Source organism: Cygnus olor, chromosome 3 (genome assembly GCF_009769625.2).
Source record: "Cygnus olor isolate bCygOlo1 chromosome 3, bCygOlo1.pri.v2, whole genome shotgun sequence".
Lineage (NCBI taxonomy): Eukaryota > Metazoa > Chordata > Aves > Anseriformes > Anatidae > Cygnus > Cygnus olor.
The window spans coordinates 11,098,773-11,122,109 of record NC_049171.1 but is presented as its reverse complement, the minus strand read 5'-3'; the positions used below and the strand labels follow the sequence as shown (position 1 = coordinate 11,122,109).

General features: G+C 45.1%; 1 protein-coding gene and 2 long non-coding RNA genes across 3 annotated transcripts in view; all 3 read right to left on the bottom strand.

The window, feature by feature from the left end:
- Positions 1-1,084, bottom strand: part of LOC121068182 — a 35,776-nt gene extending 34,692 nt beyond the window's left edge. Inside the window, exon 1 of the long non-coding RNA XR_005818680.1 lies at positions 54-1,084. This is a non-coding gene — a long non-coding RNA (uncharacterized LOC121068182). The remainder of the gene's footprint in view (positions 1-53) is intronic.
- Positions 1,085-1,412: 328 nt separating this feature from the next.
- On the bottom strand, positions 1,413-9,925 carry OSR1 (odd-skipped related transcription factor 1). The gene is made up of 3 exons (XM_040553020.1): positions 9,582-9,925; positions 3,287-3,979; positions 1,413-2,697 (listed from the first exon to the last, which is right to left on the bottom strand). The coding sequence occupies exons 2-3, from the start codon at positions 3,931-3,933 to the stop codon at positions 2,562-2,564; spliced, it is 783 nt and encodes a 260-aa protein (XP_040408954.1). The 5' UTR covers positions 3,934-3,979; positions 9,582-9,925; the 3' UTR covers positions 1,413-2,561.
- Positions 9,926-10,872: 947 nt separating this feature from the next.
- Positions 10,873-13,474, bottom strand: LOC121067997. The gene is made up of 2 exons (XR_005818550.1): positions 12,782-13,474; positions 10,873-11,765 (listed from the first exon to the last, which is right to left on the bottom strand). It is a non-coding gene; the product is annotated as an uncharacterized LOC121067997 (long non-coding RNA).
- Positions 13,475-23,337: the final 9,863 nt, after the last annotated feature.

Sequence of the window (23,337 nt, the reverse complement as noted above, 5' to 3'; positions counted from 1 at the left end):
TTCGACACCCAGCCCGCGGAGCGCCGCGCAGAACACCGCGCTCCTCAACTCACTGTGGCATGTACACGCTGTCGAAACGCAGGTTTCCCGCAGGCTCGGGTGATTTCCCCTCAGCACTCTCCTTGCCTATTTCGAAAGGTTGGTTCTCAGATGCCTTTTAAGACAAAACCAAAAGCCTTTACGCGGAGCGGAAAGGGGGGTGGCGGTGGGAAGCAAAGCAAAAGCAAGCTGGCTTCAAACTCGGACTGTTCCCACAGCCTCCGAAGCTGGATGGACACAGAGGCGTCATCTCGGTGCCCTGCGTTTCTCAAGGGCCTTCCTACAATGAAGGTGGACTCTGCAACCCGTCCAGCAAGTGCATTTAAATTAATTACGGTGCGCTCGAAACGGTGTCCAATAAATAATAAAAAAAAAAAAAAGGGGGGGGGGGAGGTTTATTTCCCCTCTCCCCTCCTTACATTAAGAGAAATACAACCGCAACTTTTTCCCTGTCGTTGATAGGATTCCTTGACCAAATAAAGAAATATTTTCTAAAGGCAGAACAGGGAACGGGGAAAGGAACCTCTTTGGACCGAGAGGCTTGCGGCGTCAAGCATCCGATTTTCGGAAACGCAAAAGCCGCCAGTGGAGGTCCGTTGTTACTTCGGACGTGTCACCGTGCTAATTTGCAGGAGGCTTTTCTTATCTCGGGGCACTGACTTGTGACAGGAGAAGAGGGTTTGGGGTTTGCCGAGAAGACTAGAAAGGACGGCAAGAGGCGCTTCAAAGGCTAAGGCGGATGCCCCCGCTCTGAGCTCTCTCCCCCGTCTCTATCCAAAGAGGTTTCGCAGTGGAATAAACATCTCTGATCTAAGACAGCTGCCGGGAATCAAAGGCCGCCCCAATAAGCGCTATATCGGCCGAAGATGCGACTGAAAAATGCCCACTCCTGACAAGCTAAGAGAAGGCCGCTCTCCCTGCAGAGCCTTCAGGCTGTGAAAGAAGTAACAGTTTGCCCATTATTCATCTGATTTGTTTTATAACACTTCTGACACCTAATCTTATCAGCTAATACCCAAGATTTAGTTACCCAAGACGATTTTTTTTCCACACTGGAAGCAAAATTATTTGACTCCCTACAGTTCTGTTTACTTTTGTTAGCCTTTAAAAAAAAAAAAGGGGGGGGGGGGGGGGGGGAAGAGGGGAAGAGAGCCGGGGGGGGGGGCGGGGAGGAAAGGGAGGTATAAAAAAGGAGGGGAGAAAGTTTATGCGTGAAGGAAAAATCCAGACTTTCCAAGACTGGTAGAAACAAGCACTGAGGAAATATCAAGCTCACTTGGAAAAAAAAAAAAAAAAGGTTCTGAATATTGATAGAGAGGGTTTGGTAAGGAGAAGATCTGAAACCAAATGAACACATGCAGTCCGTGCAGACGTGCCTGTAAAATAACGATTTATTTTAATACTTAAAAAACACACACAATCCAGTGATAAATGTCAATTACCAATAATCAGCATAAAGTGCCAAACAGCCATACAACTTTTTTTTTTTTTTTTTAATAAACAAAACTTATTGGAATGTCTCTTAATTTGAATACACTGTTCAGAAAGCCAGCATTTAGAAAAATATGCTCTCAGGTTGAGATTTGTTCTGTCTCATTAAGATGCATGAAGACTTTAAAGTACCACTAAAACCACGTTGTGCATACCATCAGTTTGACATATTGCCATCTTTCTTTCCTTTGGGATTTTTTAAATAAGTCCACGAGTTACAAACCTCCTCGCAGCACACTAGACCGCAAGGCAAAAATAAAGATCTCCATGTCCCAAGAACACTGATTTGTCCTGACACCAGTGACCTGAGGGTCTAAGATCTGGATTCATTTTCCATCACTTTATAGGACTCCTCACTTGAGAGTTTTAGGTCATTTCCAAACATTAATTTTCTTCTCCTTTTAAGAAAACAAAATAGCAAGTCGCCCTTCTCCTTGTCCTAATGGTGCTGTGGTGAGAAACCATGGTTTCAGTTCTTAATCATCTTCTGGAATTCTCTGTATTTCCTGAAGTGTAAAAATAAGAAGCTTTATACAGTCAAAAAAAAAAAAAAGTATAAAATAAGAGTTGTTTTTTTTTTCTTTTTCTTTTTAAGTAATACTTTTGGAAGCTACGATTTCAGGTGGGGTGGAGGGTTGTTAGGATTTTCTGTGGGAGTATTTTTGTGGGTTTGTTGGTTTGTTTGGTTTTTTTTTGGTGGGTTTTTGTTTGGTTTTGAACAGATTTCTGTTCAACACGTGAGCACCACCTTTTGGCATAAAGTTTATGAAAACCACGCAAATCACATAGCACTTTCTGCATCATTCGTGTATATTTTAAATGCCAAGTATCCTTTTTACCCATGGCTGAAGAAGTGGGTTGCCAGGGGGGATTTTGCTCTTTTTAAAGTACAAACAAAAACAAAACACAAAAAGTTCTGTGCTCCCATCCTGACAGGGTTTGTTTGATTTGTCTTTTTTTTTTTTTTTTTTTTTTTTTCTGGTTTTGGTGTAAAGTCTGAAGGGGAGGAGAAGTTCATAGAAGCTGGAAATTCAGCACTTAAGTTTGGCAGGTTTCAGTTCCTTTACTTGCGTGTGCAGTGTCTTGTGGACAGCTAGCGTTCTGGACTGGCAAAATCCTTTCCCACATTCTTGACACTTAAAAGGCTTTTCTTTAGAATGGATATATCTAGGAAGAGAAAAACAATCGAGATGTCAGAAACAACTGGCCTGAACTCAGCAGTGATCTTACTTGATGGAAAACACGCTGGAGATTTTTACACCTACCACTGAGACCGAGAGCGCCAGAGTGCAACACTAGGGTAATCAACTGTTTGTGTGTGTGTGTGTGTGTGTGTGCGCAAGAAGAGAGGGTGATGTCAGAGGTGCACAAGGGTGCCTTTCTTAGGGACAAAGCTTCCCTCTAACTTTAGGGTCACCAGGCTTCATGTCTTCATGACACTTCTGGATGATCACAAATGTAGAGTGTTATAAGTTATCACAAAGAGGGTACAAGATGGTGCAAAATGAGGGTGAAAATGTCTGTGGAAGCTAAGGAGACTGTGCAAGTCATCTCTGCAGGGTGGGTGTGTACAACAGGCTTGTCTTACAAAGTGACTTGTCTGGGTTTCTCTACCAGCACTGAATAGAGAAAAACCTGGAAGGAACACTGCCGTGTGACTGGGGACATGACGTTTCTAACAAGCACCTTTATGACTGTAGGTGGGTAACCGAGAAAGTACAGATACACAGGGAAAAACAGCAAGGAGAATAGTTACCTGTGATCCCTCAGGTGATCCTGTCTTCTGAAGGCCTTGTGGCATATGTCACATGTGTAGGGTCGTTCGTCAGTGTGGGTTCTTTCATGGATCAAAAGGTTGTAGGACTTGGTGAAGTGCCTGCCACAGAATTTACACACAAACTCCTTCTTGGTTTTAGACGGTAACCTTCCCCGTGTGGGTTTCTTCTCTGGAGAGAGTTTAGTCACCTCAAGTAAAGACCCCAGCCCTGGGGGGGAGCCCTGGCTGTCCACCTGTCCCAGTTTAGAGTGGTCCTCTTGTGTGGCAGCCACTGCTAAATTGGCAAAATCAAAGCGGGGTTTGGCTTTGAGGGTCACATTAGTGGCCTCTTGCTTGGGCTGGATGACGTGTGGAAAGAGTGGGAAGGTGGGCAGCTGGAAACGTGCATCCACTAGGCTCGACACGCTGGGCACCTTGGAGAAGGAGGAACGAGGCAAATGCATGGCTGGGTACCCCAAAGTCCACTGGTGCAGGTGTACGGCGTGAAGGGCGCTGAAGCCATAGAGGTTGGAGAGGTGATCAGAGGGCACAGCGGGCAGCCCATTGAATGCTTGCAAGAAGGAGTAGTTGGTGAGCTGGAGGGAAGGATGGATAGGCACTGGGGCCGGTAGAGTCTTACTTCCCATGGTGGCTGCTTGGGACGAGGATCTTGGGAATAGGGGAGGAAAAGATCTGGAAAATAAAGATGGGGAAGAGAAGAGGAAGAGGTAGATTTATACAAAGCAAAGGGTATTTCTCACCTCATCCTTTATTAATACCCCTCTCCAAAGCCACAGGAAGAAGTTGCTTTGGACTTGGAGAGGCCTGACCGGTTCTTGGCTGTGAGTGTATCCCCATGGGTCTCCAGAGTCTCCTTTTCCCCGTCCCTCACACACAGAGGGTATGCCCCATCTACAGTCATTCACTCCCTCAACAGCACTTGTGTGCCAGGTATGCCCCTAATGAACCTCTGCACTTGGACAGCAAGAGGTAACATTTTGGCCCACATAGCTAGATGTTCTCCCACGAAACTAAAAATCCCTTACTAGGTGTCCCTCAGCCTTTCTAAAATGGTAGGATTTTGCCCACTTGGTCTGTCTCCCAAAACTGTCTATCCCTGACTGTTGAGTATATGTAGGGAGCGGGTGCATAGTTCACTGTTCTTGGTTGCTCATCTCCCCGTGGTCTGCCCTCAGCTAGGCCTCTGCCTCCGGGGTGGTGGAGGCAGTTGGGTGCTCAGAACTGCACATCCTCCCTCATTCGAACAGAGAAAATACACTGAAATATTTTGGGAAAAAAAAAAAAAAAAAAGAAACAAACAAACAACAGCTCTCCCTCTATATACTGCAAAAAGAAATGAGAAAATGCTGCTTCTGGGTGACAAATCTGAAGTGCCATTTGCTCTCCCCAGGGGGAAGTGCCTGGCTTTAAGCCCATGTCCTAGTCTAGGCAGTCGCTTAATTAAAGCCCTTCACAAGGGAAAAAGACAACGGCTGGAGGGACCCTTCCTGCAGGAATACCCAGCCCACCAGCTGCAGGGCCGCAGGGCCACAGCCCTTCTCTTGGCTGGGTGCCACCACTTTGCTCTATGTCTCAGGGACCTGCCAAGCCCCCAGCCTCTCCTCTGGGCCAGATCCCTACCCATTCCACCCCACAAGGCGGAGGGGAAAATGCTACCAGACAGCAGCATCAAGGCGCATCTGGCCCTGCCTGCAAACTGAGCCCTCAGCACAGCCCTGGCTGCTGTCATCCATTTGGCAGGAGATGCCTCCTTAGGGCTGGCAGAGGGGACAGAACCTACCCTTTTTGTGGTGTGAGAGAGCACCCATGGGTTTTAGAGGCACCACATCCCTGCGCCCCAGGAAGCCTCTTTATTCCACATCCCAGAGCTTATTCTTGTTTCCCCCAGTGATTTCTGGGATTTGCCCTCAGTGGGGCTCCTTTCCTATGGGATCCATATAGAGTGCCTACAAGTGTGCCCATATGATTCTCCATAGGATCCCTGCAGGATCCACACAGGGTCCCGTAAAATCCCCTCCAGGGCTCCTGCTGAGTCCCTTTAGGATCCCTGCAAGATTCCCACAGGGTCCCTGCAGGATCCCTGGGGCATTCAGCCTGGGGCGGTGCATCCCCACATGAAGAGTGAAGCCCCTTTGGAGAAAAGGAGGCAGCAAAGTGCTGCAGAGCAAAAATTGTCCACCCGGGCTGGGGAGACGGGGGGAACAGGAGAGAGAAGCACTGGTAGCAGAAGAGGTCTAATGACCAGGGAAACAAATCTGATTTATATGTGGGCTGTAGCCTGGACCGAGGAGCTGTGACTGGGAGGGTGTGAGAGCAAGAAACTTACTCTGAGCAGCTCTGTACACCAGGTCCACCTTTCACACCACTTTACATAAATCAGCAGCAGGAAGAGAGACCCAAACCTTAGAGGAATTCCATCGCAATGACCCAGAATAAGAGAGTGTGACATTTTGCTTTCTTTAATTGGATACAATTTAGATAGTAGCTGATCAAGAACCTAACACATTACATTCTCCTCCCTCTTGTCTTTATTTTATTTATTTTTTAACTGTTTAGGGCTGGTGAACCAACCAGTTTTGTTCTTCAACTGGGGAAATGCTTTTTGTTTTGTTAGTGCTGCCCTTACGTTAGGTGTGTCCACTTCGCAGCACCAATGCCTCGATCGATGACCCCAAGAGCAAAGTACATGGAAAACACTCTTGTCTGGGTACCTGAAATGTCTGTTTCTGTATGTCACAACGGCTCTGTGCCTGTTTTCCTGGCCAGGGACTCCTAGATCTCTCAAGCATGAAACATGCTATTGCAAACTGAGTTAGTTTCTGGAGTTATTCCTGTCTTTCTTTGGATCCACAGAAAGCATTTAATTTGGAATGTACAAGCAAAAATCTATTATGCGAATTAGTATTAATTCTTGCCCGATAAAATTAAAAATAAAATAAAAATAAAAATCTGTTTCGATTTTCCAAATGAAGAAGGGGATAGAAATCAAAGGGAAATACAGTTGAGTGGTAATAGCATCCAGTGCCCTCGCTTTTTTTTTTTCTTTCCTTTGCTAAAACAGTTCTATTAAAAAAAAAAAAAAAAAAAAAAAAAAAAAAAGATAGAAAAAAAAAGGAAAAGAGAAAAGCAAAATAAAGAACATAGGAGAAAAAAAAAGGGGGGGGGAGAGAAGAAATAGAAGGTGGGAGCAGAATGTTCATGTTACTACAAGTTTCTTGGCACTCTTCCAGAAATGTAAGTAAGATACACTTTTGCTCTGTGCGACCGGGATAGTCAAAAAATATAGAAGCAGAGTATTTCATAGTATTTCATAAAGAAGTCCCCTCTCTTCGGGACATCAAAGCGAGTGTGTTTCACAGCGCAGTAACTCTCCGCTTTCCCGCTTGCTCGCAGAGAGATCAGTGTTTCTTTGATTTCGGTGTCACCTCCACCTTTAATTCAGTTTCATGTAAACAGATCGTTATCGGGGTTTCTTTCTCTTTTTTTTTTTTTTTATTTTTTTAAAGAAGACCCCACGAGTTCTCTGCTTCAGTTCGTCCATCACATTAAAACTGTGCGAGGTTTTATATTTTAACACAAACTTGCTCGGTGAGTAATTAAGAACAAACCACTTGTGTTCTGACTGAAACAAAACCCACTCATGCCAAGATAAATTTATGCTGCAAAAATAGGATCATAAACTTGAAAGACTGCATCTGTCTCCAGCTTTCTTACCCTTTGTCCTGTCTGAAGATACGGTAATGCTATTGTCCAGTTGCCATTGTTTTAAGACCATCATAATCTTAACCTTCCAGACTACATTCTACCACCGCTATATGCCAAAAAAAAAAAAAAATCCAGCCGGCTTTAGTTGGTAGCATAGCAAGAAGTGAAATTAAATGGATTTTTAGGTAACTTTGTGCTAGCCGATATTTTTCCTTTCTACCTTGAATTATCAATTTCCGATGTGTCCTTTGAAAGGGATATTTGTTACATTAAATACCTGACTCATAAATAATGAGGTTTGCTAATTAGTTCCACATGGGAGAACGGAGGAGGTAAATTACCCTGAGAACGTTGCTTATTTTTACAAACATGATAAAGTAGCGGGCATAAAATGCTGCATTCCTGGGATAGCCTCAAACTAGAGCAATCAGGTTCATCTGTCAAGAAGAGTCCCCCTGTTTTGCCAGACTCCTTTAAAGTCTGGTAGCCCTGTCCCTTCGGTTGTGTCGCATCGCTGTGCAGCATTTTGCCGCCAGGTCGGCCACTTACTTTGTCCCCTCTGGGGGACGAGATTTTCCCTTCCTATCAGTTTAAGCGATGAAATAGAGCTTACAATTTATCTGTGTTTGGGAAAGTAGCTAGAAAGGGAATGAAATTGCCCTTTCGCTCCGCATTGTTCGAGTGTGGTGCTCTTGAGGAATACAGCGCATTGTTCAGCACAGTTTTATTCAAAGTATTAATGAAGTGTGCAGAATCTATTAAAGCGGGTTTATTCGGGGCTAATTGAGCGTGAAAGAGTTAATTGCTAACATTAATGGGGACTGGAAGGACTCAGTCAGCATGTGCCTTGGATATCTCCGCTCAATCCTTATAAAATCATCATTCACATTTTATCACGAAATCAGTGTTGACAAGTTTCGCCAGACCACCATTGCGAATGCTGATGAATGCGGTGGATCTTAGCCTCGCAATAACAACAATAATAACCAGGGCCCGACTGCACCAGCGATCACCACACTGCCCGGGGCAGCCTTCATCCAAAACCAAACCAAATAATAGTAACAATAATAATAATAATAATTAATAATAATAATAATAATAATAATAATAATAATAATAATAATAAAAAAAGCAAACAGGGTCCCCATCCTCGCGGGCTGGTGGCTGCGAGGGCCACGGGCGGGAGTGCAGCTGGGTGGGTGCCGGCGGGGTGGCCGCAGCGGCCAGGCTCCGCAGCCCGCTCTCTGCAGAAGTATTTTTAATTGGGTTGGGAGTTTTGTGTGTGTATTCTGTTCACCCACCCCCACGCACACCCCCCAGTACGGGCTTCATTCTCGATTTCTCCCCAGAGAAACGCCTGGTGCCTCCCCTACGCACGAATAAAGTGTCCCTCCTCTTTCCCGGCAGCAAACTTGATTTCTTCCCTCTGCCTTCCCACGGCCACAGCACGCTCTGCCACGGGTGGCAGACAAAACCCTTGGCGGTGACACCTCGGCGGGGCACCGAGGCGCATCCCTAGGCCCTGCAGACCGAGGCGGAGCCGTCCCGGGCCACCCGGTGGCCGGGCTCCGGGAGGGAAGCTGCACGGCGCCGTCCTACCGCTTTCGGGTCCCGAGCCCACCGCTGGTTTAAGGGATGGCCCTTCTCCTCCACTGACTTGGGTCGTGCTGAACTGGACCCACTGTGCACCTGTCCGGGACACGGCTCTCAGCCTCCCGCCCTGCTTGCATTTTATCGGACAATACCCGCAGCTTGACGGTATTACGCTCGATTTTTTATAGTTTCCCTCCCAAAAGCCAGGAATAACAACTGTACCCTAATCCTCGGCTTTGCACTGACAGTTTATAGGCTCGGCCTCGGGAGAAGCCCAGTTTCTCCCTACATAGAACTTGTTTTGATCCATTCAGACAAATATAAACATTAGATCCATTTTTGTTATGGCCTTGGGAAGAAACAGGGAAGGCTTCTCAGACCCTAAAATACTAAAAATTGAGTAGAGAGAAAGAGGGAAAGAGAGAAAGAGAGAGAGAAGGAAAGAAAGAGGAGAGAAAGGAGAGAAAGAGAGAAAGAGTGAGAAAGAGAGAAAGAGAGAAAGAGAGAAAGAGGAGAGAGAAAGAGAGAAGAGAGAAAGAGAGAAAGAGAGAAAGAGAGAAAGAGAGGGAGAAGCTGAGTGTTTAAGTCCATAAAGGACATTCAGACTTTCAGACTTCTGGTTTCAGACTTCTGTTTTGCAGCTCGTATGTGTCATTTTTAGCTCGGGTCAAAAACACTGCTCCTCCGCAAGGGGGGATAAACAACTTTGAGAGGGGAAGACAAATCTTTAAATAGCATCAAAATATCCGAGCCCCATGTGAAGGCTTCCCCCAGCCCTCCGCCCGCCCCAAGGAGAACAGTCCTCCTCACGTGAACCAGAATCTCCCCACTTCTGCACCATCCGGAGGATGATGAGAGAGGACGGGGGGAAAGAAAGAAAGGAGGGAGAGAAAAGGAGGTGTTTGGATCGATATCCCCAACCCCCGAGTCTTGGCAAAACAAAAACCAAACAAAACGAGTTGTTCTTTTTATTTACCTAATCCCGATCTGTGCTCCACCGCTGGCAGCAGTTAAAAGATCCTGGGCTAAATTGGAGCTGGTAAAATAAAATGATAATAAAAAAAAAAAAAAAAAGAAAAAAAAAGTTTGTCTAGGTCAGTGTCTCTGCTGGCCCTGGGGGGCACAGCTCTCTCCCCACCCCACCCCACTGCTCCTCCAGCGGGTACAGGCAGATCCGAGCGAGCAGCGGGGCCAGGTGTCCAGGTGCTCTGGCTGATGGAGACGGAGGTGCTCTCCCTCCTCCCGCTCCCGGCGCCGTGAGCGTGTGCCGGAGTGCAAACGCGCCCGGGAGTAGCCGAGCTCAGACTGAACCGATCCCTTCCCTCCAGCCTCCTCCTTATTTCAACCCCCCCCCCCCCCCCAGCTCCCCCCTCAACCTCCCACCAGACTCCGGGCATGCGCACGCAGGGAGAAAGTTTCTGGCTGGGAAGAACCAACTTTTCAACCCCGCTTCTCCTGCAGGCGCTCGGGGCTCGCAGCCCGCAAACGTGTGATCTCTTCCCCCCCGCCCCGGCCCCGCTCCCGCAGCACCCCCCCCGGGGCTTCTCCCGGGGCTCCGCTACTCTCGGGACCCCTCCGCGGAGCGGATAAACCCGGGAACCCCGGAGGGGCACCGCGTAGCACCGCGGAGGCTCTGGGATGCGCTCCCCGGAGGCGCTGCGCAGCCGCGCTGCTTGCGCCGGGGCTGCGCGCCTCTCCGCGCCGCTCCGCACCCGGATCGCTGCGCCCCCTCCCCGCTGCCCGGCTGGACACGAGCGGCCGGGATCTGCACAGAGAGGAAAAAAAAAAAAAAAAAAAAGGAAAGAGAAAAAAAAAAAAGGAAGGAAAAAATAAATAAAAGGGAAAAAAAAAAGTGGGGTAGAAGGAGGGAGGGATCTGCTCCCTCTGGGAGGATTCATGGGGTCGCAAGTTGTTGTCCCCTTCTGGAGCCGTCCGCAGGAGGATCCCGGGAGGCACTTACCTGTGAGGAGTCCACCCCCGGGTTGGAAGCGCTTCCCCCCGCCCCAGCCTCCTTCCCGGTCCCCCTTTTCCCCCCCGGCACCCCTGACCTCGGTGCCTTCCTCCCGTCCCTCCTCCCGCGGCCCGGGACCGTCTCTCCCCGCACCCAGGCGCGGATCCGCGGTGCGCGGAGTCCCGCGGAGCCCTCGCTGTACGGCCCTGATAGATCCGCGGGGATCTCACTTCCCGGGAGAAGCAGGCAAAGCAAAACAGCCCTAGAAAGAAAAAAAGGTTAAACGTGCTTTATGATTAATCCTGAGGCCATAATCTCCTTGCTTATTTGTTTTACTGTTCATCCATCCATTCACACTCCTTTAGACCCGTGAAGGGGGAAAAAATTGCTTGGGTGTATTACATTGTCCCGAGGAACCAGGGTAATATAATACGTTAGCGAAGACAGATCCGTCAGGATAACATGGTACCGTGCTCAGGGACTCGCGCGTGTTTTTTTATTGTTCATGTCACTGCTGTTGCACTGATTTTTGCCCCTCTAGAAGGAAAAGCAAACAAACAAATAAATTAATAAAATAAAAAGCGGCAACAAGAAAGCAACTGTCCATCGCGTTATCATCCTGGAGAATAAGTGTTCATAAACACGACGGCAGAGTGGAGAAATAAGCCCTAGCACTGCAATTTCATCTCCAAAACATCCCAGTTTCAGGGAAGAGTCTGGGGTCCAACACTGCTCGCTGCTCTGGGCAGGCGAGGAGATTTTCGTTCCCTTCTTTTGTAAACGAGTGGCATTTTTATGAGGCAGAGGCAAAGCAAAGACGTTTCCCCATCTCAGCTTCTTCAGTTTTTTCTCATTCCGTGCTGTTCTTTCCTTTCTTTCTTTTTTTTCTTTTTTTTTTTTTCTAATTTCCTTTATTGTTTCTTGTCCCCCCACCTCCACCCCTCCCCAAAGCTCGCACTTTTATTTCTATTCTGGGGATCGAAATGTCGGAAGTGTGATCCTGTGGCCGAAGTTGTAAGCCGATGCCTTCGAATAAGTTTGCCTTTTCAAAAACAGTTTTCAAGTCCTGTTGTCAGAACACGAATGTAGGATCCCCAAGTGTCCCTAAGGCAGGAGTCAGACAGGAGATACGCCCTTCTAACTGGACATTTCTATTTTCCCAGAGGAAGACTCTCTCTTTGTATAGCTGGGGGTGGGCGCTTGTATTAACTAGAAAAAAAACATGCAATTCTCTTTATAAAAGTAGCAGACGAGTTGAGAAGGTAAACACAACAACAGCAATGATACCTGCACGTGCTGCCTGCAAGGGAACCAAAAAAATGCACTTCCAGTTACAGAAACCGTCACTCCGGAATAAATACTTAAACAGAGAAATAAAGGGCAGTAAAAGATCTCGGCGCATGGGGGGGGAGGGAGACGCAGAAAATTATTCCCACGCGAAAATATTTTAAAATCAAAGCGGATCGTTAGGATATTATTCCGCCACAGAGTATAACTGGAAGCTGTAGCTGAAGGCTGCCTGGATAATGTATAGCCTGATATATAGGTATTTGTTAAAAAATAAAAATATTTGGACTTGTCAACCCACTGGCGTTTGAACTGAAGTTTCAGGTTAACTGTCTTGTTAAGTGCATTTGGTTTAAATATCTGGTGTTTAAGTTATGAAGGGTATGATGTTCCAAAACCTTTATTCTCGGATGGATTTTTATGATGTCCCTTGCTAATTTGCATTATGTCAACTTGTAACGGTGGGGAACCTAATACCGGGAACGGGATACAAAACCACTATTAGCACTGACACTCAGGGAATACGTTGCGCTTTTCCACAGCGAAGATCTGCTGTCGATTAGTAATGTTACAACTTCAAGAGACTCGTAAAAAGTGAAGGCATCTGCTCCCAAATCCAGCCACGTTTGTAGGATTTAGACGTGACAGTGAAACCCAATTCGTTTCAAGAGAGATCTGCGAGGTGATTGGGGAGACCGCAGCCCCCAACCCTTTTTCCACCTCCATCCCCTTCCCAAACCCATCCCCGCCTCCGTCCCCATCCTGCCCCACGTTGTCTTCCAGGTGAAGCCCCCCCGGCTGAGGGCTGCGCCCCGTTTTTGCGGGGAGCACCGTCCCGGCCGGTGCCGGGGCTCCCTCCCCGCTCCGCTCCTGCAGCGCCGGGGCCAGCGCGGAGCTGGTGCCGGTGCCGGTACCGGGGGTGCAGCTTCGAGCCCCACCTGCGGAGCAGACGTGGGGCACGGGGAGCGCATCCGAGGGCATTTCTCCTTCCCTCCCGCACGGAGCCGGCTGCGCTCGTCACCTCGTCTCCAACGAGTTTGGGGTCCGAGGGCTAATCCTGCGCAGCGCAGGTACCGGGGGTCGCTCCTCCTCTGGGTTCAGCCCTCGTGAATGCCGGGCATTCCCGGATTCGCCCTACACGCGTGCTGTGAGGGGGCTGAGCAGCCCCACTGATGCTCCTCTTCCCTCCCTCAGCCGGGGCACCCGTCTTCACCTTCGGGACCCGCTTGACCTTTGGAAAAATAACGATTCTCGGCCCCATCCCGTAGCCATGTGCGGGATAAAACTCCCTTTTGCTTCTCCGGGATTTTCTACCCACCAGGGAACGGCGCTTGCCCCTCGGAAAAGCTTTTATTGAGCAGAAACAACCATGCCACTCGCGAAGCATCAGCCGCAGGCGCCTCGCTAGGCTCGCAAGGAGGAGCGGGTCCGGCGGGGCAGGGTGGGGACATTTTGGTTGCTCGGAGGGTTTCAAGGGCTGCTTCGCCTCCCCGAGCCCAGCAAACATCTCACCCCCCGCAACGCGGCGGTGGGTGGGGGATGGCCGGTCAAAGCTGCCTCCGGTCGGCAGCCCTGCAGTTCCCAAACCTCCCGGGGGAAGGGAGCGGGGAGCAGGGCAGAAGCAGCCGCTTGGGCTCGGCGACGGCTCCAAAACCTCCCCGCTCCCGGAGCTGCCCGGAGAGGGATGGAGCCAGCCCCGGAGGCAAAGAGGAGGCACAAGTGCACCGCAGCGTTCCCCCGCCTTGTCCTCATGCCTCCCCGGGCAAGCGTCCCCAGGAGACCAGGACCTCTTTTTCTCAGTGCCACCTGGGGCACATATATATATACACATATTTCTACTCTGCTTCGTCTTGCCGGATTTTTTCCCCCCTTCCTGCGGTTTTGCTGTTGACCGCGGTGAAAGATTAAGTGTGCGGGCTCTGACCGCCCCCCCGGAGAAACCGGGCTCCGATTTTCCATCGGAGAAGGGAGAGGCAGAAAGGGCCAGGAAGGGAAAGGAGCCCATCGGGGCTGAGCCCGCAGCGCCGGAGCGAGGGGGCGGCGGAGCCCGGGGGCTCCGGTACCCCCCTGCCGAAACCGACCCCCCCTCTCCCCGACCCCCGGTTGGCCGCTCAGGTCCCACGTAGCCTTATTATTTTAACTGCTAATGACAAGACACGGAGGAATAGCAGCAAACATCGCGGGTGGAAGCTGCTCCCGCGGTGCAGAGTACGTACCCTTGTGATAGCAACCCCCGCCCTCCCAAACCCAAATCGGTACAGACGAGGATAAAGCGTTCTTCTGCCAACTTTTACCATTTTTTTAAAAAAACTCCTAGGGCTCTGTGAAAATCAAAGGCGAACTTTGGAGCATCTCCATTTTGTTAGCGAGGGGGAATTGTCGTTCGCTTGATTTTTAGCGCAGTGCTGAGATGTGACCCAGCGCGTTAATATATTGCTGCCCTTCGCTAGCGAGCTACTGCAGACGGGGAGCGATCCGCCAGCGCTTAAGCAGCCGCCCTGTGAAAGTCTAAAGGGGAGTCTGTGCAAGGAGTTATGGCATGGCACGGCCCCGTGCCCCCTTGCATATCGGGGGCTGGTCACCCAGCAAGGGCAGAGCTCTGCCAGCAGCTTTTGCAGACTGGGAAAGAAAAGCCAGAGCACGGAATGGAGCTATAGGGGATTTATCCTCTTTAAGAATCACAATGGACTTCACAAGCAACTAATTAAGTGCAAAATCTCCCCCCACCCCCACCCCTTGTTTGCAAAGTGGTGTGAGGCGGTTGTGTAAATGATTCCACTTTAACTTCCAGCCCCTTTAGATCACTAATAATGCCGTGGTGGCTCTGCTCACACTGCAGCAGTGAGAGTCAGCATTTCCATTATAATTTCCTATTTTCAGGAGTTTTTACAGTGGTCATAAAAATTCAATCCAGGCTCAAACTTGGCATCCTAGGGCTCCTCCCAGGAGTCATTTCTTTTTGTTGTATTTGAAAGAGGAAACCATTTATCTGTTTTTACATTACAAGAGAGCAACAAAAGGAAGCGAAAGCAGAGTTTGGAGGTTTTTGGTTTTTTTTTTGGTATTTTATATTGCTTGCTTTTGCTAAGCTTTACAGTATCTGCCATAGATGTTAAAGGAGTACAGTACACAATAATCAATAACACGTGAAAAAGCATCAGGTTATAGAGAAGCCTGAGTCCACAATCAGTACTGGTCATAAAATACCTTTATCATTCTAAAATTCTTTGCTTTTCTAAACTGATAATTTGCTAGAAATATATCCAAAATGTAACTTGATGCTGGGGGTCACTTTGATTTAAAATGAACTTCTCTTTTTGGAAAACTGAGAAAGTTTATGTACATGCTCATATTTAAGAAGAATTTCCTAAAGGTACAGATGTTTTCACTGCCGATTTTAGGGGTCTATCCTCCAGCCCCCTCAGTGCAAGTATATGTATAACAGTCAAATAATCTTTGGATTTAGGTGTCCCTAAGTATTCATTTATATGATGGATTGTAATGGCTATATGGTTCCCTTGAAACCATTATATTCTATCAGGTCAAAACCAGCTTCTTTAAAAAGTTCATTTAATGCAAGGGTGGCTGGAATGATTTGTGTACACTGCATTTGCTTGCATGTAATTCCCATATCTGCTGGAAAATGAGTAAGGATTTAATGACCCCACAGGAACCAAAGGTTTTGGTGACATGAGCTAAGAATGGGCCTATGAGAAAAAGACCAGTGTGAATTGGGACACTCAAGTGGAATGCCAGCAAAGCCTGGACATCACATCATTTTGCTCTGGATTATGCCTATGCCACATGTTTTACAGAAAAGCCCTTTCTCTACTGCTGTGATATATACATTTCTGCTAGCCTGGAAACTTGGTAGGGGTATCCTCCCACTCATCAAATCCGGGCTGGTCTATGGAAAAGGATCAAAAAGAATGATAACTCACAGAGGTGAAAGAATTTTTTCTAGGTGGTAAAATAATGGAATGCATGGAATTGCATACATAGTTACACACACAAATACACATGTAGAAAAGGAAATTGCCTTTGTATGCAAACAGAGACAAAGATAAAGACAGACAGCTTTACAGTATACCTGATAGAATTAGGGGTACATGTATATTGATTCAGGGAATGTCAGCCACTTTTACCTTGTGATTTATTATTATTATTGTTTTTAATATCATGTGATATGATAAGGCTCATATTCACTATATTTAACAATTAAAGGAAGACTCCATAATATGGGGGGAATAAAGGCAACATTTGCTTTTCGTGGTCTGCTAGACCCATGACTGAAATCAGGATTCCACAAACTTTTTCTTTCCTTTAGAGATTTCATCAGAGTGACATTGGGCTAGCAACCTACAACAGATCCAACACTTCCTGAAGGTAAAAGAAACTCATTCTGTGACCTCTCTGCTACCTGTGTATCAGTCTAGAAGTGCTGCTTTTCCAATAACACTGATGCTCCTATTTTAGGAGTATGAGCTCCCAGAGTCTTCAGAGGGTGGAAGTAACTACTAATTCCAGCCTACCTCGAGGTCTGATCTGATTCCCACTCTGCGAAGACATTATTTATTTATTTATTTATTTATTTATGATTGACCATACACAGGCATATACCCAGAGACAATGGTACCTATTTTAGGCATCTCAGCTCATTACCTGAAGGTAAATGGGGCATATATATATATACGTGTATATATATTTTTTTCTCTATTACTGTTCTCATATCAGGCTTTGTCTTCAGTAGTTAATAAAGTATATACCTGTGGTAGTTGATAGATGATACAACAATGTGCCAAGAATCTTGTTACCAGTAAAAAATGCAACTTTTTCTGTGCAAGAAACATTTGGAGAACTTTTCCTAGAACTTACCACAGCAACACTTTTAATGGCAGCAACTCAGCATCTGTGCATCTCCTTTGGGCTTAACAGGACTGGAGACAGCAATACAGACAGGACTCCAAGTTTTATAACCTAATCATTTGAGATCTCATTCTGGCTTTGCTCACTGCATAGAACCTGGGATAAGCTGTGAAACAGGGCTCTATTTTCAGTCAGCTGCCAGTACTTATATCTCCTCACCTGCATAGTCTGGGTGTCAGAGCCCAAAGACAATGGCACATTCAGTGCACATGCAGTAGAAGGGGGGGAGATTACACCAATTTTTGTACCACAGAACTCTGACCCCGTTCCCAGTGCTGTGAGCATTTTATTTCCATGTCTTTGATACACCAGCTGCCATGCCTGTTCAGTTCAGTGAAGAAATGTGCAGTGCTGAAGACTATGAAGATTTTGTGCAAATCTGTTCCGCAGCCTTGGTCTGGCTCTTGGGAAAGCTCCACTGGCTCAGATCTGTTGACCCACAGGCTACTGCTCAGAAAGTGGGTGACATTTTAAATATCCTGTGCCCACATCTTGAAAAGTCTTCAGGGGAGGCCAGAACTTTGTCATCTGTGGAGTTCAAATTTAAAACTTTAAAAACAAGTGTGGGACATTGACTACCTCAGTGAATATTTGGGACCACCACAATTTCACCTTCTGTATAGTAAAAGAGGAATCCCTTGCAAGATTAAAAGATGCATGGTCTGGGGCCATCTCACCTGCTACACAAAAATATGTAGTCAATGGCTGGTGATCAGCTCCAGACCCTATCACTGCTTTCCATTCAATAGCTGCGGCTCTGCAGCTAACCTGGCAGAGGCAACGACCAACCACTCGTAACGAGGACCTTGTTAATCCAGAGGAATCTGTCCCCAGTCCTCTAAACCACATCTATGCCCCCTATATTTTCTGTAACACAGTTACTACCAGAGGCCTCTTATCTCCAGACGTATACACTGCTGGAATGACCTCATGACTTTGCAGCAGTTGTGGGGTTCCAGTTTTCCTCCATACAAATCTATATAAGTTTTTATGATTGACTACAGTGACAGTAATATCTAACAACTGTATCACCGTGTCACCGTAGATTCAATCTCTTGGCTTGTACTCAGTGGAAAGGCATTATTTTAGCAGAAAATATTGTTGTGACTAATACAGAACTAGTGTTTGACTAAAGGATATATAAATAATGACCCAGCAAGAATTTTGTTATTTAGAACAACCTTAAATTGGGGTTTATTGGTAATAATATACGAAATCTGAATTTTAGTTATATAATCACTAACAATATCTTTTCTGTTTGTAGCAATTTCTAAATATATAACAGCACCATAGAAAAATCATATACATTTTTTGTTTTGGTTTGGTTTTAGATTTAGCTTTTTGATAGGATACAAATTCCTACTGAAACTACGGGGAAATAAGGCTGAGGGATCAGGTAAAAGTCACAAAAATAAAATAAGTTAAGAGGCAAGTCAGAAAGACCAGTTTCTATCATACCCAGCTATGCTTAAGTGTTAGAGATAGAGGTCATCTAACAGGGAGGAGGGGAGGGAGCTTGTGCCGTCAGGTGATCCTAAATACCAAATATGCTGTAATACCGCAGCCCAAGGGGAAAGTAAAGTCCTGACAGAGTTTCAGCCCTAACCAAGAACTTCCTGCTATTTGCAGTTTAAGGTCAGGCCTTTAAGGTTGTTTTCAGATAGCCCTTTGTATGCAAAAACTGTAGGAATATTACCGTTAGGGCACTACACAGGACCATAAAATCCTCTATTAAAGTGCAATTCTGAAGAAAACTCGCCACCTGCTGGACAAAAAGCTCATAGTTCTGAACTTTTCTAAACAATATTTGCTAAAGTAATTATTTATCAGTTTACAGCAGCTGAAATCATTCAGGGTTCACTCTCTCCAGTTAAACCACTGATTTTGGGAGCTTCTGCTTTTAAAGAAAAATATTTTTCATTTGAAAATCTCTGTGACACTGTTTTTTGCTGGTGTTTAAATATAATACTAATCAAACATTTCTGTATGAATAGTAGTCTCTAAAGGTTTAAATGGTTTCATAAGTGTGAGTTTTGTTAACTGCTATTCTAATATGTATATATCCTCTTTCTTTCCCTTATGATTGCATCAGGAATCTTTGTGGTTTCCTTTGTGATGTTTGTGTTGCTACGGAGTCTTTTATTTGCTGTTACTGCTTTTATTTACAGTTACTAAATAGTAACTGGAGATTCTGACATCTCATTAGAAATATTTCTCATTCCTGTAGTGGAAAAGGGTACACCTCTCAATGCTAGATCTCACCATCTTATGACTTACCCTTTTCCATATACTTTTTGGTAAGCAAAACTAGACTATCTAGTAGAGATAACAGATTTTGAGTGTGCGTGTCTCAGTTATGTAAGTTATGTAAATAATGTTAATTTTTTAACTTTTTTTTTTTTTTAAGTGTCTGATCTACAATCAGCTAAGCCAAATGAAAGTTCCCATTGATTTCAATCAGATCTGAGTACGTTACATAATAACCCACAACACAATGAATGCATTAGTCAGAGCTAATATTGGGTTCACAATTTATTGGTGAGGATTGTGAATGCACAAGCCACAGAAACAAGTTTCACACTCAGAAAGTTCTGAACTCAGAAATAGGGAAGGTGGTGAAGGCTGGATTCTTCCAGACTTGGTGACCAAGCATGCTGTGAAAAGGAACAGCACTCAGTCCAGCATGTAGCAGGGTACAGGAATTAATCTGCCAATAGAGCCAACAAAGCAGAGAAGGAGAAAAAAGTATGGACAGGTCTCCAAAATGGAAGTGAATGATAGAGAAACCCAAGAGACTATTAAATATATATATATATATATATATTCCAATTTACATTACATTTTGTTTCAATTCAATAGTTTGCACCACAAAACTGACAAAGGTACCAAAGCTCAAAAAGAAAATTTGTAGGAAGCAGAAATAGTGGAAGAATTATCATAAAATGTAAGCATATTATCGAGAAGCTAAAATAGAAATATTGTCTAGAAGAGCTAAAAGAGTTAAAAGATAGTCTTGTAAGTTCATTTAGAGAATGAAAAAGTAGTCTAATAAAAAGATGAAGTGAGAGAACTCCAAAATATCAATTTCTGTTCATTTTGCTGTAATAAGAATGATCAGAGAACAGACTAGACTAGACTAGACTAGGCTAGAATTGTTCAGTCGGAAGGGACAGAAAAAGATCATTGAGTCCAACTGCCTGAACACTTGAGGGCTAAAAGAAAGCTAGAGCATGTTATAGAGGGCATTGTCCAAATGACTCTTGAACACTGAAGGGCATGGAGCATCAGACACATCACTAGGAAGCCTGTTCACATGTTTGACCACACTCACAGCAAAGAAATTTTTTACTTCCAGTCTGAAGCTTCCCTGTTGCTTTGTTACATTCCCATGTGTCCCTGTCACCAGTGACCAGGGAGCAGAGACCAGTATCTCCTGCTCCACTTCCCCTCCTCAGGAAGCTGCAGAGAGCACTGAGGTCACTTCTCAGCCTTCTTTTCTCCAGAATGGACAACCCAAGTGCCTTTGGCCTCTCCCCACAGGACATGCCTTCCAGCCCTTTTACCAGCTTTATTGTCCTCCTCTTAATGCTTTCAAAGACATTAGCATTCATTTTATATTGTGGAACAGGAACTGCATGCAGTATTCAAGGTGAAGTCACACCAATATTAAATGTAGTGGGAGAATATTAGCAGAATACACAAATGCAGTTGAAGCAACTAACTGGTATAAGGTGAATGTGTGCTTCTCTGACCAAGAAAAAAAGGGGGCTATGAATCAGGAAGCTTGAGATTAGGTCAACATCTTCCACCAAATTTATCTGTTTGAATAACTTAATAAATTCTCTGTTCTGGTATATCCATCTGTAAAAGGTAAGTAAAAACACACACATAATTTCCAGGGATTATGTGAAGAAAAATATTAGGCATCATATTTCACAAAGGGTAAAATAACTGCTAACAGTCTGTATTTTCTTTGTCTTGGCCTTTGTCTGAGCTACTGCTGTATTCAGTCCTGAGTTAGGCACAGTGCAATTTTTAAGAAATTTGTGGAACATTTGTCTGGAACTGTTCGTGTTTTCACAACACCTTGCTGACACAAACTAATGATAAACTGTTAAACTTCTGGCATCTCTTTTGAGGAAGGTTTAGGGCAGGACCAGAGATGTGGATTTCTTACTTCAAGTGTAACTGAAAGAGGGAAAAAAAGCAGAGGAAAAAGCAGGGGTCTCATGCCAAACTGAATATAGGAACCTGCCTTTTAGAGAGGTGACAGTGGTGCCCAGAGAACAGGGATTGTTGGAAGTGCTAACTAGCTGTGATTTTAGTGTCCTTGAGCATTGGACCAAACTCCATCAGAGTCCTGAGTTAAAGTATATCAGGGTTTGAATGAGACGATAGGTCACAGAAATCAATTACTGTTCAGCAACTTATCAGTTATTCTGTGGCAATTACATGCATGCTTTAACATGTTGTATAGAGGAACTTTAGCTTTAATTTCTACCTTTCATGCTTTTACTTGCAGTATACCTGTATATGTCACAAAACACAAGGAGACCAATATGGCAAAGCAGAGCTGTAAAACAGATGTTGTAAGCTCATATCCTGGAGGTAATTTATCCATATCTTTGTCCTGTCTACATCCAAATGCTAGAGAAAGAAATCCAATACAAAACAATAACATAGATGCTAGGAACATTTGTGGACTGCCAAGAAAACTTTAAAAAAATTCTGCAGAATGAGACCTAAGACCTGAGTAAGAGCATCTTGTATCCCAGATGAGTATATCCAAAATTAAGCTAATGACTATCCTGAATAGCTTTCTCTACTCTGACTCTGACGGAAAACAACTATTAACTTAGGCAGCTGAAGATATTATATACCGCTTTGAGCTAAGAGTAGAGCCTCAAAATTGAGCTTTACCTCTTCACTCAGTCAGACATCATGACTTTTTCCAAAGTCTTAATACCTTCTTATCATTATCATCACCTGCCAGAGAAGAGGGACAAAGCTGGATTCAGGTGCTCCTGCTTTCCTCAGCTGTGGATAGCTGTCCAAGAAAGAGGTCTACGCTTATATTCTTGATCTCCTCTGGAAACAGCAGAAGCCTTGAAGAGGCTGTCATTTAAATCATGACTTTTAGCACAGTCCTTAGGAAAGGAAAAAACTAAAAGATACAACTGAGCCCTGTAGTTATGAGAATAATGTATGGCTAGAAATGGGACTTGAATGGTTCTTCTGAGGCAAGGCAATTTGGTCCTCTGCTCTCTGGGAAGACATTTTTTGTATTGTCTTCTCAACTTCTCATGCATCATTGTAAGGCCACTGAGAAATGTTCTGGGGCTTTGTTTGTTTATCCCTATTAGAAAGCCACTGCAGACTCTAACATCCCACATCTTACATCTCATGGTCAATTTCATATACCCATGTGTTCTTGTGTTAACTTAAACTCTTTCTTCTGTGGTATTCCTTCCTTTTTCTTGACTTTTGTATCCTAAGATAAACAAGCCCTGTTCAGAGAGATGGATGCTTTGAATCCAACTCCCTTTTGATGGACCTTCTCTGCATCTGTATTATTTTGAATTTTTACGTAGGCAAATAATGTAAGTGCCAATAGTACTTAGTTCTCAAGACATGGTTTCATTCAATGTTTGCACGTGCAGTCCCATTCATTCATATAAACAGGGTTTATTAAAATATGCCATCTCAAATATTGTCACCTTTGGAGAAAGACTGTGCTATTTACAAACCAGTGAATACAGTTGTACAATTTAACTTTTTTTTTTCTTCTCCTTTTTGATTGACCTAAACAATGTAGTTGGTTACAAATCTGCTTTCTGAATAGATGCATCCTGTCATTCATTGCACACCTCAGTACTTGAAGCCTTTCAAAGTACAGACTGCCTGAGTCTCTTTCCTTGTAACAGAGATCTTCTTGAGACTCTCTCTGTTTGGCTCAAGGGAGAGGGCCTACTGGGGAAAGAGAGAATGGAAAGGTTTATGATCTTCAAAGACAAAATCCTTATTGTGTCTGACAATACCTGAGCTCCATTTCTTCCAATGAAATCCAGACAGGGACCATGGGAATCTCCTACCCACTCAATTGGGACTGGTCACGTTTCCATCTGGGAGCCATTAGCCTCTTCCAGTAACATTCACCTTGAACAGTGTAAGGCTAGTTTTAACGAAGAGGACAACTGCACCTGCTTCCTCTCAGCCAACAGGGCAGCTGAGCATCCAGATGTTTGTAACTGTGGTTAATTTAGATGTTTTCCATCTACTTCTCACAGGAACTAACAGTATTGCATTCCAGTGACCATACAATCCTGGCTTCCTGTCTTACAGGACTACAGTATCCTTTTCACCCTTTTTGTCAGTGTCAAAGACCTTCACATTAGATTTTTCCTCTGCAGCAGAGTCTTTTTCTTTCTTTCTTCCTTCCTTCCTTCCTTCCTTCCTTCCTTCCTTCCTTCCTTCCTTCCTTCCTTCCTTCCTTCCTTTCTAAAAAAAGAAAATTAGGCAGTTTTATTTATTTATTTATTTATTTTGTGTATTTACTTCCACAATTTAG